The sequence below is a fragment of the Solanum lycopersicum genome, chromosome 1 (genome assembly GCF_036512215.1).
Source record: "Solanum lycopersicum chromosome 1, SLM_r2.1".
Taxonomy (NCBI): domain Eukaryota; kingdom Viridiplantae; phylum Streptophyta; class Magnoliopsida; order Solanales; family Solanaceae; genus Solanum; species Solanum lycopersicum.
Window position 1 is genome coordinate 94,324,801 of NC_090800.1, and position 16,513 is coordinate 94,341,313.

General features: G+C 36.0%; 4 protein-coding genes across 5 annotated transcripts; 1 reads left to right on the forward strand and 3 right to left on the reverse strand.

Moving 5' to 3' along the window:
* Nucleotides 1–95: 95 nt before the first annotated feature.
* On the reverse strand, nucleotides 96–3,183 carry LOC101254646 (probable flavin-containing monooxygenase 1). The gene is made up of 6 exons (XM_004231042.5): nucleotides 2,551–3,183; nucleotides 1,904–2,141; nucleotides 1,641–1,816; nucleotides 1,192–1,559; nucleotides 769–1,112; nucleotides 96–301 (listed from the first exon to the last, which is right to left on the reverse strand). Exons 1-5 carry the CDS (start codon nucleotides 3,007–3,009, stop codon nucleotides 770–772), a joined length of 1,584 nt encoding a protein of 527 aa, XP_004231090.3. The 5' UTR covers nucleotides 3,010–3,183; the 3' UTR covers nucleotides 96–301; nucleotide 769.
* Nucleotides 3,184–3,669: 486 nt separating this feature from the next.
* Nucleotides 3,670–6,570, reverse strand: LOC101254952 (SEC1 family transport protein SLY1). Its single transcript, XM_004231043.5, has 3 exons — nucleotides 6,431–6,570; nucleotides 6,019–6,357; nucleotides 3,670–5,658 (listed from the first exon to the last, which is right to left on the reverse strand). The coding sequence occupies exons 1-3, from the start codon at nucleotides 6,459–6,461 to the stop codon at nucleotides 4,166–4,168; spliced, it is 1,863 nt and encodes a 620-aa protein (XP_004231091.1). The 5' UTR covers nucleotides 6,462–6,570; the 3' UTR covers nucleotides 3,670–4,165.
* Nucleotides 6,571–6,696: 126 nt separating this feature from the next.
* LOC101255249 (metal-independent phosphoserine phosphatase) lies at nucleotides 6,697–11,337 on the forward strand. The gene is made up of 6 exons (XM_004231044.5): nucleotides 6,697–6,822; nucleotides 7,252–7,332; nucleotides 9,633–9,761; nucleotides 10,454–10,516; nucleotides 10,625–10,749; nucleotides 10,917–11,337. Exons 1-6 carry the CDS (start codon nucleotides 6,730–6,732, stop codon nucleotides 11,107–11,109), a joined length of 684 nt encoding a protein of 227 aa, XP_004231092.1. The 5' UTR covers nucleotides 6,697–6,729; the 3' UTR covers nucleotides 11,110–11,337.
* Nucleotides 11,338–11,753: 416 nt separating this feature from the next.
* On the reverse strand, nucleotides 11,754–16,457 carry LOC101255542 (uncharacterized). Of its 2 annotated transcripts, XM_004231046.5 has the most exons (10): nucleotides 16,133–16,457; nucleotides 16,000–16,058; nucleotides 15,882–15,922; nucleotides 15,085–15,116; nucleotides 14,748–14,776; nucleotides 14,604–14,640; nucleotides 14,375–14,431; nucleotides 13,070–13,146; nucleotides 12,688–12,761; nucleotides 11,754–12,070 (listed from the first exon to the last, which is right to left on the reverse strand). In XM_004231046.5, exons 1-10 carry the CDS (start codon nucleotides 16,214–16,216, stop codon nucleotides 12,051–12,053), a joined length of 510 nt encoding a protein of 169 aa, XP_004231094.1. In that variant the 5' UTR covers nucleotides 16,217–16,457; the 3' UTR covers nucleotides 11,754–12,050. The 2 variants fall into 2 exon arrangements, with proteins under 2 accessions (XP_004231094.1, XP_010315418.1); XM_010317116.4 differs by lacking the exons at nucleotides 14,604–14,640; nucleotides 14,748–14,776 and having other exon boundaries at nucleotides 16,133–16,321.
* Between the last annotated feature and the right edge of the window lie 56 nt (nucleotides 16,458–16,513).

Sequence of the window (16,513 nt, forward strand, 5' to 3'; positions counted from 1 at the left end):
GAGCTGCATTACTTAATCAGAACACGCAATCCTCAGTTACTTTTTTAACATGTGACTGATAATATATACTTACTTTGTTTGGTTAGAAACCACAGTTCCATTTGAAAAACGGTTATATAGAAATGGTGCCCGCATTTGAAAATTTTTGTCTATACATTTGACTTTATACTAATATTTGTTGTAATCAAATTGTACTTGGCCATTGTGGGCAATGCCCAATACCAACTAACCATATAATTACTCAATTGAGAGCATCGTGGTAAGATATAAGCCAAGCCAAGCCAAGCCTGCCTGCAACTCCCTTAGGATTAGAAAAACAAAATCAAGTCAATAAAGAACCAAATTGTTAGAATATACAAATTATAATAAGCATAGCCATCTCTGGGGCCAAACAATACAATGGAGCGAGTTGTGGAGGAATTTTTCCAAGTAATTAGTTTCCACTTTCTTAATTTTATTGCTACTTTCCGCTACAAGTATATAGGATAGGGGAGTTAGAAATGTGAACTGTAAAACATTTGTCATCGTACTAATTAGGTAATGGAGGAGAATAAAAATTTGAACATCTTTTTAGAAATGAACTTTGTCCTCGTTGAGGAAAAGTTTTGTGCATATATCAAAGCACTTTTTGTTACTCTCAGAAGACATTCCTTTTGAACTGGAAAGAGTAGTAGCATGCTACCCTTTATTGCACAAAGGTTCAGTAAAAGAAAACATATTTAGAAAAAGAAATTTCAAGATGGGAGGTTTTGGAGCTCTTTAACATACATTAGCCGATGTAATCCATTGGGCCGTAAGGTTGGAACCACTCAGCCCAAAAGCCGTTTTTCCTTTTAGGGTTCCATCCCATGTCCTTGCATAGTTGGTCATTGTACCAAATGTGCAATGCACCAATGCATGATCTCCTGTAGTACTTGTTATATGAATATCTCTTCTTGTATTTATCCCATTCTGCTATCTCTTTCTCCATCACCTTAATGCTTGGTAGCTTAAATTTTCCATCAAGAAGCTCTCCCAGCCATCGACACCTTATTTCCGAGGTGTGTAGATTAGATACGCTTTCTGAGAATCCAATTATTGCCAGTTGTTGAATCCGGGGATGAATGCATTCCCTGATAAATATAATTATTTCCATATGAGATATATATGTATAATAATTTTGGAGCATCCAGACCAAAAGTACTCACTCACCTATAGAGGGGAACTGCAGCAGAATCATCTGAGCCTGCTATGAATTCCTGATATTTTGTCGATTCAAAAATATGCTTGAGATAATCAAGTCCATTGAAGCCAGTAGCTAGTATGACTACGTCGGCTTTAATGGGTTCAGTAGCATGACCGTCGAGCACAATACCTTCTTTTGAGAATCCAAAACTCTCTGCTTTCTTGATGAGCTTGATACTTCCTTCCTCTACTCTCTCATAGAAGCCCTCTGGCACTAAAGAAACTGAACAGGAACTCAATTCGTTTAAGAAACTATGCTCTGGCACCATTCCATGTTTTGCAAGCTGGTGTTTGTGTTTTATGTAACTTTCTATATATTTTGTAAAGGCCCACCTCTGTCAAAATATATGCATGCACATTAGTTCTGTGAGAGGAAGAGAATTCAAATTAATGAGCGAGGAAAGAAAAATAATTACTAATGGTGAAAGAATTGTGGCGAGGAGACTTAGAAGAAAGCCTTCACCAGGTTTATGAACCATAAGTTCAGAGAATCGATTTAGGAACAGATATCCCAAATTGAGTCCCCATGGGAAATAATCGGGAAGGTTCCAATGTGGTGTCCTGATTAGTACTGTGCATGGACGTTCAACCCCTACATAAGCATTACATAACTTTAATACATTACTAGTGCAAGAAGCAACAGCGCCTCTAGCTAGAGAAAGAGGTAGAATTAACTTACCATTAACTGTGGAGCACTCCATGGCAATGTCCATTCCTGATTTTTGGAATCCTACGACGGCAACTTGTTTTCCTTTGACAAAGTTGGTTGCAGTTGAGGAGTCCATCATTGAATAATCCATCGAATGGACTACTTCACCCTCAAAAACTTCAGGGCCTTTGTTTTGAGGGAATTCAGGCATGTTTGGGACTTGACTGAACCTTCCCACACAAACTACTACGAAATCAACTTGGTATATCTGCATGCAAAATTAATACTCACAAGTAGATAATTTCTATAAACTATTAGTAATAAATCTTCTAGACGATACACCTGAACTCATCTCAAGCAATTTTTTTAAATCTATGGTATGCTTTTGTGTTCGCCATTTTCTTTTTGCTTGATGTAGGCAGGAAGAAAGAACATTTAAGCGGGCATCAATTTTTTTTTTTTGGGGGGTTAGATTCAAAATATAAGTTGAAACAAATAAAACAGAGAACAAAAAGGAAGTTGTATGTATGGGAAAGAAGAGTCAAAATTGGGAGAATTTTTTCTTACCTTTTTGGCTTTCCAAGACATGATTATTAGCAAGTGAAAGTTGAAATGACTTTTTCTTCCATAAAACACTAAATTTTGCTTACATTGAGAGATGTTCCTTCCATAATTACCTGTATCTGTGGGGATATGGCTCGAGTGTCCTGTACAGTGACTTTCCACTTCCCTTTATTGCTATAACTATAAGCCTCGCCCCACAAATTCCATTCTCCGTCTCCACTGCCGCCATCTTCAAAGTTGAGGCTCAACACTTTGCTGTTGAAGTGAATGTGGCTAAACAAATCAAAGTGACGTGCGTACGATTCAATGTACTCAAGCACCATTTGTTGGTCAGGAAACACTTGGTTAACTGAATCGGGCCATGGAAAATCAGAAAACTGGTATACGGGTTTTGGTGTCTGCAGCTTAGTGCTCCCAATTGTCTTAGTCCAAACACCCCCAATGCTACTCTTTGACTCGAACAAAATTGGATCAAATCCTTTGGAAATGCAGTATTTGCACGCTAGGAGGCCGCTGATTCCACCTCCAATTATTGCTATCACCTCCTTTTTTCTGCCCTCAAAATTTGCCATTGCAACTGCAACACTTGTCTCCTTTGTTCTTTTCTGTAATAATGATTGATAGTATATATATATTATACAGCTATTAGCCCTCTATTTAATTAATTAATCTAGATTATCTGATTTCTTTATAATTAACAATAATAATGCATAGTATTATTTTTCTCCATTACAATATTTTTCTATATTGTTAACTAGTACTAGTGTCTCTGTATTATAATCTCTTCCCATTATTAAATGATTGTAGCAGGTTAACATGGTAGAGAGTAGGTTCCAATTAATAATCTACTTAACGCGGTTCATGCTCCGTGTGCAAGTTGATTGATTTTTTATTTATTTTGGTAGAATGAAATATTAGTAAAACAAATTACTGCCACTGCCATAGTATGGGAAAAAAGATTTTGAGTATAGATTTTATTACTGTTATTTCCTTTTGCAGATAACAAATTTCTATTCCTCGAAATGCATTTCTTTTCCCATGAAAATCATTTCCTACGCAACGCGTGATAAACTAGTGCAAAGAAGCAGCTATTAACAATGTAAAAATATCAAGTAATTGAATGCATTTCACTATGAAAAGTAAAACAAACTGCCAGCAAAATTGCGATCAAACAGAAAGCAGGCATCTATTACTGCATTTTAAGTTGTTCCTCGGCTCTTCCAGAATACTGATTTTGAAAAGCCAGCAGTGCATGCATATTTAAGTTTTGAAGTCAAGCTGTGCCAATCATCCAGCTTTACAAAGAAAACAGTATAACATGTTCTGACTGAGTGTGTCCAAGCAAATAAGATAGACAATATCAGGCACGAGAAAAGCTACTTAATCTACCACAAAACTGAAGGAAATAAAGAATACAAAGAAACCACCTTGGACAGTGATGCAAACAGTTCCAATTTCATCAACTAAAGAACAACGGTTATAAACCAACTCCACAGAAGTTTGAACTTATATAGAAATTCTTCTACATTTTAACCATCACGATGCATCAGAGTCAATATCACAATGTAGGAGTGCTATAAAGAATAGGGTCAACAAACTCTTCTCTGATAACTCATCATACTATTACGTTCAAGTGTATGATTTGCTCATGTAGACTGATAAAGTGCACACAGTTAATACTGAACAACAAAGGGTTTCCTTCAGGGATTGACACAAATGGCAACTGCATTAATGGGCTGGTGTTGCGACACTAGTTCCCAATCCCATCTTCTGCCCCAGCAGTGCAAGCTGCTCGATGAACTCGCCTCCTGTAAGAATTTCTGTCGTCCCATATATAACATGCTTAACTGGCTGTTGACGATTGGCTAGCTCTTGTAAACTTCCATACTCCACATAGTTACCACCACCTATCATAAAGACAATAGCTTCTTTAAATGGTCCTTTCAGATGACTGCTACTCATCCCGGAGTTTGACTTGGGTGCACGAGGATCAAAAATAATATAAGAATCAATTTCTGGATTGGGTTTCCCCTCCATTAATGCTTCTACTGTTCTTGACAAAGCCAACTGATGATCACTGGATAATAGATTTTTAACACCTGCTGTTACAGCACTGATTGATTGCCCATAGAGCTTTTCAGCCCAATCAACAATGTTGCTCCTACTCGCAGAATTTGCTGATGCTAAAGAGACATTCAATGATTTTATCTTCTTTACATACTGAAATGCTGTGGTATCAACCTCAGACTCCCTAAGTGCTGTTTCAATCATTTCAACTTCTGATTGAGGTAAACTTTCAGTCGAGATAAGATACATGATAGCGAACCGCAGCTTATCCACCTTAGTCCCTTTGCCCTTGAGAGCTCCAATGAGCTCACTGCGATCAATGACACCTCTTACCATCATATCATTCTCCTTTTTGGCATACGAATCAAGGGACCTCTCCTTGATCTCACCTAACAATGCTGTAGCAATATTCGTGTGCTTATCAATGACTTGTTTTCTCTCTGTCAACTCAGGCAGGGAATTTACTGCATTCATCAAATGCTTGGTATTGCCAACCAAGTCTGTCCCATCAAACTCAGCCCCTGGATTCCCACCAGTTCGTTTATTTACCTCCTCCACATCCTGCTTATACTTTTTCAACTGAGCTTCTATCTCCATAGCAACCTCTGGAAACACCAACGACCAATTTGCCACCCAAAATGGATCAGATCTGTCCAACTCAAATGATTTCATCCCACCTTTCTCTCCCTGCACACTCAACCTGTTCAATCTCAAACCAAGCACATCATGAACAAGTGGTCTATACCTAAAATCATGTTGTATAGCTACTGACAGCTCAAAGTTTCTATCAAATAAACACAAAATTGGCCTCTGAAACGAGCTAGTGAAATTCCCAGCCTCAGAGAATAAATTGTTTTTAGCTAACAGATGGTCTCTCAAACGCTGATCCAACAGGGATGCCACCATCTCAGCAGGTCCACCACGGGGACACCTGATGATAGGGACAACAGCAAGAGTAGCCAACACACAAAATAAGCCACTGACAATCTTTTCAATGATCTCTTCAATTTCTTTATCCCCAGCAGAGGGATCATTCAGTTGAAGATAACAGTTCTTGTAGGCAAGTGAGAACAAATTATCCTCCAGCGTGACAAACTCCAAGTACTGATCATGCACTTTAGAGATCCTTTCAATCGAGTCAGAATTAATTGTGCCTGGAGCAGAAACAAGTCATGCAGTGGTTAATATTTCAAATATCCACCGAGAGAATTGCATTAACTATTAATTGTTTCAAGTTTAAATCAATCAATTGTCAGATCTAAGCACCACTTTATGCAGTGGGAAAAAAATTTATCTTTTTTTTTGAAAATGGATTGAAGTAGTAAATCATTTTAGCCCTTAACCCCCTTTGAGGAAAAATTGGACAAGTAGGGTGAGTAAAACAGTACTCAATATTGCTCATCCCTCTATTTGGGTACATTTCCTTTCAGTATCAGCTATCATTTCAACCATAAAGTTTTGACAGACAAAAAAAAAAATGAAAATAGTGATGGAGAAGGCATATAATACTGCACCTGAAGCGAGATCTTCGAGCAAGGGCCTGGGAACAGAAGAGGAGAAGTTCAAATGGAAGGAATCGTAAAGAGACTTGGAGGCATCAGCAACGATACGCTGTACATTAAGATGGGTGGGTTGGACGAAGTAGAGAGCAGGAACATCATGGACGGGTTTGCGATCCTTGTCGATAAGGAAGTAGAGGGTAACGCCGTGTTTACGGAGGTCCTTGACGTGAATTAAAGGGGACAAAATGTCTTGGCAGAATCGATCGTAAATGAGGATCTTGTATACCTCCTCATTGGCAGTGGCACCGGCGTTCACCGGCTGGTTCAGATTTAACATCCGCGTAATACACTCTGCAATTCAACAATTAATTATCAGAAGATTCCGTATAAGTGCATAGATAGATGTAGAGAGAAAGAGAATTACCAGTTTGCTTTTGACGAAGATTTAACGCCATTGTTTTGTAGGAGGAAATGGGTGAGAGGGGTTTGTAGTTTGTAGAGGATTGATTGATGAGATCTCATCTCCTTGCGCCAAACATATTGTATTCCGGGTCATCACAGCCGAAAGAATAATTGACCCGGATCCTCTTAGCTAGTTCATTGTGCATAGTTTATTGTACATTGAGAGAAGAAAACGACGCCGTGCGGGATGGTTTCTCTCCTTATTATTATATTATATATAATTAAATAACATAACTCCCACTCAATTGGTTGTGGTGAAGAATGGGCGGCGTTACGTTTGTGCACAACAGATATTGGGCGGTGAGGCATGGCAAAAGCATTCCCAATGAAATGGGTCTCGTCGTTTCCTCCATGGTTTAATTCCTTTTCCCTTCTTTTCTACCTGATTTAGCTTTTTCTTTTCATATAATATAAATATGCATTCAGCAACCGGTAACTGTGCTGTTGTCACTCCCACTTTCAGCAAGACTGTTTTCTATACAACTTCGACTCAAAACTTTCAGCCTTCCCTCTAGAATGTGGTTACTGGTCTCACCCTTCTTTTTGTTCTTAAATTATCTTTCAATATGATGTACTATCTCTTCCCCACTTTGCATACATCTAACTACAACTCCATATGTACTTCATAACAAGTCTCATTTAACAACAATTAGAAACATTCACAGTTTAATCTGGTAATGGGAAAACTAGCTAGCTGTAACAGAATCTAATCCTTGGGAGGTTTCAGAGTTGGCTGAAATTATTCTTTCCCTTGTTAAATCTAAGGAGCTGTCAACTTTACAGGAAAATGGAAAACTTGAACAATATAAGTTGACTCCCGAAGGAATCAAACAAGCAAAATTGGCTGGAGAGTCATTCCTAAAGGTTCGTATTCAATTTGAAATCAGCTTTTTCTTTCCCGACAGCAGACATTTCATGGTTCAGACATTCCACCTATCTTATGTATGGAATTAAATAAACCATAACTGTTCTAGACTATTTCTTTCTGAACTTACCTATTAACATTTGACTATATATGGTATTGTATGTCCTGGAATCCCATGACAAGTCTCTTTTTTACGGAACCTGCCAATGTAACTTCTTGGGATTTTAATGCCTCTATAGTAAGAAGCTTTGATGCTGATCCATGTCAATTGTTCTTTTATGAGAACTATCATTTTGATGTCTTGGTCTTTAAGTTACCAATGCTTCCTCATCCAAGACAGTTAGCAGGAGTTGATGACAGTATTGTGAGAAAAATATTATTGAATTGTCTATCTACATTATTACGCAGACCTTATTTATAGACACTACAATGCAATCCTTTACCAAGTAAGATACTATTTACTATTCCTATTCTATAACTGTAACTATGACTATTCCTATTCCTATTCTTGTTCTAAAGTAAGATTGTATATACCTATTACTATTCTAACACTCCATGTGATTAGTTTTCTCATGAAATACTGAATTTGATGCATATTGTCAGTCAATCTCAATGTGCTTGGTCTTCTCATAAAATATTGAATTTAATGTATAATGTTGATAAAACACAAAGTGATAAGACTGTATTGAACTTTCCAAACCAAGCTTGTTACCAGACCATAGAGTGACTTACGTAATCGATATATCAGGCTACTAAACTTCCTCTTAGCAACAAAATTAGGTGGTTGCTCTATTTAGATTATTCACAATGCAACGGTCGTCGAAAAGTGCTCAAAATATAGTATAAACAATATGGAAATAGACGAGTCAATATAAAAAAAAAAGTGCAAAACTGACCTGAACATACTCATACGCCGGAGTATTAGATTTGATGGCTAAAAGTGGTCACAATCTAAGAAACAACATTATATGAGTAGGATCGAAATGAGGGCACGATCCAACTTGAAAATAAAAATTATATAGGAAAGGACGGATTGACAGCACGACCCTATTGAAAAGAGATCGGAATGATGGCACAACCTTACTGAAAAAGAGAAATTATATGGGTAGGGTTAGAATGAAGGCATGATCTTACTAGAAAATAGAAGTTATATGAATAGGGTTGGAATGATGGCACAACCCAACACAAATAAAATAGTAGTCACCAAAAAGAATGGTAGTGTGCAAATCAGAAATGAAAAAGTAGTCACCGGAAAAAGGCACGGTGAGATACGAGAAAGTAGTCACTAGAATGATGCACGGTGCTACACATAATAGATCTGAAGAAATAGTCCAAAATGCACATTACTATGCAAATTAAATATGAGAAAGTAGTCACCGGAAAGATGCACGGTGCTACGCGAATTAGAGTATGAGAAAATAATCACTGAAAAGATACAGTGACTCAACTTTTGCTAACATAATCATTGGCCATTTGGGCAGCATATATGGGTTATAGTTATCTGCCGGCAACGGAAGCTCTTTGATTCTCTACCAAGATCGCAGAGGCTCTGATACAATGTGAGAAAAATATTATTGAATTGTCTATACACCAGTAGAATCCTTTACTTGCTATCTCATATTTCTATTTCTATTCCTATTCCAATTCTAAGTAAGACTATACTTTCTCAAAATAATTCTAAGTAAGACTATATATACCTACTCCTATCCTAACAAGTATAAATTACTAATTACTCAGATCACGTTTGAACAGTCATTTCCTTTTCATGACAATGTCAATTGTGGATCAAGTTGGAGTAAGTGTAGTGCTTGAAAGAAAACCTGCACATCACAGAGAAAGCAAACTAGTACACCGAGAGAGTGTTCATTGCTAATGAAAGGATGAGTTCTACCTTCAGTGTAATGTGAATCTTAAGCAGAAAAAACAAGGAGAAGCAAAAACGTCTAATAGCACAGGGGGAAGAGAGAAGCAAAGGACCATGCATGTGCTTCTATCCCCTTAAAATAATATCATGTGGAAGCTAAACTTTTTGTCAAAATCAATACTTCTTTCAGTTGCGAAATCATATTTCCTTGGAGGCTAGTGCCAGTAACAGAGTCTTCTGATGATTAGCACCTTGATGTATATGTTTCTGTTATCTGCCCTTCATTTAGAGAAGGTAAAGAGAGACTACCCTATGGTTCCTTATTCAGAGTAATTACGTATAAGTTAATCTCTTTGGGCCAAAAAGGTTTCTATCTCTTCTTTATAAGCTTAAGTTGTTGATGGTGTTTACACGCAATATATTTTCTGATAACAGGTACTCAAAGAAGATAACATACCACTTGAAAATGTTCGAATTTGCTACTCTCCCTTCTCGAGAACCACTCATACAGCACAAGTGGTTGCATCAGTTCTAGATATTTCTTTTGAAGGACCACAGTGCATGGTAAGCTTATCTACCCATCACCTAGGCCATATAGGCCGTCTTGTATCCTCCTTTTTTATACTTTATTAAGTTATTTGGTTACTAGGTTGTATATAAGTGATCTTCAGCTTTTCAAAAGAACAAAAAAGGTCATGTTTACGTTTTATCGTGGTACTTTTTTTCCCGACATCATTAAAATGATCAATTCATGAAGCTCTCTCAGATCATAATTTTGGAACATACATGACATGAATTGAGGTCAAAAGCAGCATGGATCTATAGAAACAAGTAAAAGGGATTGTTACTTCATAGGCTGAAATCTAGCTTTTCTCTATTGGTATAAGTATGGTCATTTAAATGAACTGTTTGGGCTATTTCTCTTTTTTCACCCTATATCATTGCTTCCTTAAATGGAGTATCTCTAAATTTATATGGTTAAGCTGAACTGCTATGTACTTTTTCTTCTGAAGATGTATTTGATTCAGCTGTTGTTAACTTTTCATGTTTTATATCAATCTTTGCCTGATGGACTTGAAGCCAATCACCAATAAGCTTAGAAAGGTTTTTTAGTATTATGTTGATTCCTGTCTTTTCTGTCTTGATGAGATGTTTCTGAGCTAGAACAATTGATTGACTGGTGTGTTATGATTTTGGCTTTAAGCCGACGAGATTCTGTTGATAAGCTCTGAGTTAAGATAATTTTGTTATAATAGGTTCTAGATGATCTTCGGGAGCGCTTCTTTGGTCCTTCTTATGAACTTAAGTCTCATGATAAAGTAAGTTGTTTGTCTTCTGCATTTCAAAATCAAGTGGATGTGACACAATCTTGAACACCTTCAACTTGGCTTGTGGCTCTTGAATTGATTAATTATTTCTCATTTCAGTATCCTGATATATGGGCTCTAGATGAGAAGGATCCATTCATGCAGCCTGAAGGTGGAGAAAGTGTTGCAGATGTTGTGTCTAGACTCACGAATGCATTGGTTAACATGGAGTCACAATTTCGAGGGTATTTATTATGCTTTTACCTTCAAAATTTATCATGTCAAGTAGGAAGTCGCTATGTAAATTGATAATGGGGTTTACTTATTCACTTTCACATAGTGAAGCTTTTAATTGTATAGTCATTAATTATATGTGATGGACATATAAATTATAATGACACTACAATTGCAGATGCACTGTATTGGTGGTCAGTCACGGTGACCCTCTGCAAATTTTCCAGACAATTCTGAATGCAGCTAAGGATAACGATGGATCCTGTGAAAATGACTTGGCCTTAAGAATACAGGCAGTCAAAATCCCTTGCGTTCTCTCACAGCACCGGAAGTTTGCTCTACAAACAGGAGAACTGCGTTCAGTAGTTTAATCCACAGCACATTCTGAAACATTTTTTCAGCTCATGCTGTTATATACAATCCGACCCTTACTGGTTTATCTGTCTCCAGGGAGAATAATTTGGTCTTACAAACAATATTTTTTAAAAAAAATATTCAATTTGCCATCTCCTTTGTCAGGGGAGGTAAGCTGCTGTAGGTGAGTACATTCCTAATAATTGGAGAGCTTTATATATTTTCTTCTGATCTCCTTACCCTCAGTCAATGTGTGATCGGAAATATTTATATTTTTAGCCTCATGCTTCTCTGCTTCCCTATGTATCATGAGATTGCTTTCGAGATATTCTTCCCGCTCTCGTATAAAGGTTAACGTTCAGGTTATTGGTAAGTGATCCTTGAAGTAACAGGCAGGCTTTTTGTGTCCAAAATAACCATGGTTAGGTGATTTAACTTGCTTTGTATAGAGTGCTGTTGGGCTTTGTCTGCCATTTTTAAATCACTTGATACTCTAATTATATTAACAATGTGAAATAAAAAGAGACATGTGTTAGCGATCCCTAAAACCATGTAATTTGATAGTTAAATCATATATATTGGAGTACTATGTTTCCTTCGCTTTTAAAGGACAACTGCAGGAGTTCTTCATTATTTATCTCATACATATTATACTCGAAAATTTCCTCTTAAAATTATTATTGTTTATTTAACTAACGTAATTAAAATTTGATGATTCTTGAGTCTTATACAAGCAAATGAGTTCAGACCAGATTCAGGTTATAAGTGAATGTCTAAACAAATACTGAAACTACATGCACCTTTTCATTCCTGATATAACTTGTATACACAACCAAATGACTTCTTAGTGCTCCAACCATACACAGCTAACGTCTAGCATTTTACAGAAATCGTACAAAGCATCTTACTCAATGCTAATAATAGCAGCAATTGGGAACTGGATAGTGAGACAATGACTTCAGATTCGACAATTGGCAGCTGCGAATAAGAAATTAGGAAGAAAATAAAACAAGTACCATTAGAAAACGAGGCATGCTACATTGTATCATTAACATAAAGCAGAAAAATATCTGGCCTAAGAATGGATGACAACCCCTGACACTGTCGGGAGAGATGTAAACAGATGGCTGTATCTTAATTGAATCATTTCCTTTCTATTGTTTCTTCTCTTGGCACACTAACGGTGAAGGAGCATCATACATATCTGTCGAGGACAGGGATGATGAAATACTCCATTGGCATGTAAGACAATCCTATATTTTGGAAGGCCACCATGTTGAACCACAATGGTCATTTGCATGAAGATCAACTAACTGGTGAGCCTTTTTCATGGTTTCAAGCAGATGGTACATTTACAACACACAAAAAATGGGAAGACCTCTGGCACAGCCAATTAGTGGGGCTTGTGGGTTCACCACTCAGATTGGATGAGTAAATGCTACCAAAAGCCACCTATTCAAAAGAACCCTGAATGGGCTAATTGATGGGAGTCACCCATCTCAACTACAGATAACAATTAGTGGAATGCAAAATGAAAATGAGGCATCACAAAGATTAGAAGATAGTGAAAGGTTGTGCGCCCTCTAAATACTCACTGCAGTAGATAAATTGATTAATATCAAGAGTCACTCGGCCTTGCTTGGTTGTGTCAAATGAATCAAACAGGTTCCTGCAAAGATCATTAAAGATTTTTCTAAGAAATTCAACAATGAACTTCATCTGAGAACAATTAAATTTGCAGCTCTACTGAATCACATTCTAGTCTCATCAAGAACTACATATGTATTGAAATGAATGTCTTAACTCAAACACAAAATTGATGTGTTAACCAAGAATCCTTCTTAGTTGCAACATAGATGACAGTGACTTAATGTAAAAGCGCCAGATATAAACCATGAGGCCCTCTGATCATATTGATCATGAATATTATAAATGCAAGAAGAGACAACCATTTCATGTAAATAAAGATCTACTCACCGTGAAGACTGTACAAAGATACAAAGAGATATGAAGTCATCAAGCCTGAATTTTCCATTCTTGTTCCTATCAAAACTCTGCACAATGTACCCCGAAAAGAATAATATCAGTTCATACAAAGAGGACTAGAAAGAACTTCCACCCTCAGACCAATTGACATAGGTTGTTTCACGTACATTCCACAGGCACATCTTAGTTACAAGTTACAATATGTCATCCTGCGAGTATCCCTCCATCTGGAGTTGTGGACAACCAAATGGGATGTCCCCGACCACATGGTAACAGAAAGGTGGAGTTATGAAGTTCATTAAGCTGTATTCTTTTTTTTTATCGGTAAAAGCAGAGAATCAAGCTATCTTTTACCATGAAATTCTATCATCCTTCTCTGATGAACCTCAAAAGAGAAAAAACAGAATAACTATTTCAATGAATTCCATGAATTTTTACTATTTCATTGTAACCATCTTCCAGACTGCCACAACCCACCACTTACCCACAACGTAACCAACAGAGTTAGCATTGCATATGAGCATGGTTTGCTAGATATAGCAAGCCATTAACTAACACCTTTATTTTGTCCTTCTTTTTTCTTTGTTAACACGTTTAAAGTACCACCAAGTCATTATAAATGTAAAAAGAACCACACAATAAGAAAAAGATAAACATCCTTGGGCTTTAAAGAAAAAGTGAGAAGCAAAGACATGTTCTATTTTACATTTCAAATTCTTATATTCATTACTGCTTTTCTTATATTCCATACTGCTAGTTTCAATTAAATATAGTTTAAACCAAAACATGTCACAAGGAACTCAATGCCAAATCTTCTTCACATTTTATATACAATTTTCTTCTCTTGTATAAATACAGTTTGAACAATAAAACAAATGAACAAGAAGTAGTTGAATAAATCTAATGTTTTCTTCTTATATATGTCATTTGGTTGTTCGATACTTTTGTTTACAATTTGTTCTTCTCTTCTATGAAAACGTTTGAAACAACTAAAGTGAATAACAAAAGGAACATTGAATAAATCTAATTCTTTTTCTTCTTATATTTGTCATTTGGTTGTGGAATTTTGTTGTAAAACAAACAAATTCAATAGACCTTGTTTTTCCCAATGAAAAAAGGTGATGGGTTACAAGAAAAGTGTGCGACGGATAAAAGGAACATCCATTTCAGTTTGATGGTGCTTTGAGAAAAAGATGCAACATATGTAGGCCTCAAAAGGAAGTACAACGCAGGAGTATATTTATGTACCCCACTTCACAAAGAATCTCATAATGAATTTTATAATAATTATAATACCTCGCAGACAGTGTATAATGCTGGAGAGTCGAGGCGGAATCCAATTTTTATCAAGGCCTGCAAATTATGCAACATATTCATTGATAATTTATTGTCTACTGCAAATAGGCGGCTGTTAAGGGGCATTTGGCAGTCCAAGTTTGCTTCTTCATTTGGCTAGTCAGAAGGTCTGAAATGTACTATAAGCAAATGCAAGAAAGCAGGAGTTTGAGATTAAGGAGTTTCTTGCCTCATAAACATCATCTGGGACAAGAAATCCACGACCCCTAATTCAATGACCAGAATAATACAAGAATTAAATTCCTCAAAACATATTTTCCAACCAACTCGAAAAGTACTAAATGATTTGCTTTACCAAGAAAAAGAAATTCACCTCTCCAAGTCTGAGAACACATGTTGCACCTACAAATGATAGATTGATGGTTCATAATAATCAAAAATTAAAAATCTTTGAAGGAACGTATCTTATAAACTCGTTTATTGAAGTATCTACAGTAAAATAAGAAAAAATGTCATTGAATTCATGCAACACTAAGGTTTTCATTCTAGTGCAGCCAAGATGAGGTAGTACAACTATTGTGATTTCAGTGTATGAGAAGAACACCTCAAGTCACATCCAAATTGCATATAGAGAAGACCAATTAAGGACTTAATGTATTTGAAGAAAAATTATTATACAAAAATCTAACAAGAGAAGAAAGCTGACTGACCTTCAGCAGAAACTTGTTAAGTTCAACAAACTCTGGAAAACAAAAAAAAAAAGATTAATAACAGTATGGGATTCTCAATGGAACAATTAGTAAATATGAACTCAAGTGCACAAAAATAAAGTGAAAAGAAGGGGATGAAGTAGATTGTGTTGTCAAAACAAATAATTAGAATTTATCTCAAAATGGATGTACATTAATTTTCCTTACCGTTGCCTAACGTATATATGGCTGTTACTACTTCTGCAATCATTTCCAATTCAATTGGTACTTAATACATTTTTGTGATTAATGTCTTTAATGACATTTCAACCGTCGGCAGCCTCTTCTTCATTGTATAAACATATTTGGTCATATAGTGGACTACACAATACAGACGAGGAAAAAGAGCTTTTCTTCATCTTCTCTGGGTTTTATCATTCTAAATACTTTGTTGTTCCTGTTCCTAGTTTATACTAGAAGAGAGCTTGTTGAATCCTGAGGGATACACCTTGAGCGTGAAATATCCTTAAGGACAGTGACTTACACGCCTCAAGCTTTCGAGGGTATCCTAGTATTTTCGTGATTATACAACAAGATTTACAACAGATTGCACTGATGATCTAAACAATGCTTTGATAGCTCTCATGCCTAATGACTTGAGGTTAAGTTTAAGATATTATACAACACATTTTTTTTTTGTTTTCCTTGTTGAAGTTGGAGTTTTTGTCATGAAACAAAAGAACTGGATACAACTTTGATATGAAAGTAATAAATTGATGGGCAAGCTAATCAGATTAGAGTGGAAAGATGAAGCTCACCTTGAAAACTCATGGTTCCATTCTGATCAAAATCGCACATCCTGGTGATAATTGAGAAAGAAAAGAATAAATTAAAGATGATTTGTTTTTTAGTTATGGTATTGATAATTTAACATACCTGATCATTTGCTGGACAACAGTGATAGGAAATTGTAAATTTCCAATTGCAAAAGCACTCTGAGACAGTATGTATAGCTTTAGTAACCAAATCGAGTGAATAAGGAAAAAGGATTAAAGCAAAAAATGAAGACCTTGAGTTGAACTGCAGTGATACTACCAATTTTGTCGGTGTCAACCCGCTCGAACCACTCTCTCAAAATCGCCGAGTTCTCCATCTTCTCTTCTAACCCTCAACACAATGAATGAAAAATTTTCAACTTTTTTTGTAAAGAAGACTTAGAGCTATCACATATTATTATAATATTTTTTCTTTTTATCTAAAATTGAAATTAAATATATAAGAAGTTATGTTTTATAGTTTTTACGACGAATATTTGATTGTTATTCTAAAAACATGTTATTTTTATAAAAATTCATTTTACGGAAAAATTTGAAAAAAATAATAACAGTGAAAGTGCAAAAAAGAAACGGAATATAAGTTCTTGAATGATTTCTCAAATTTCAGTATAACT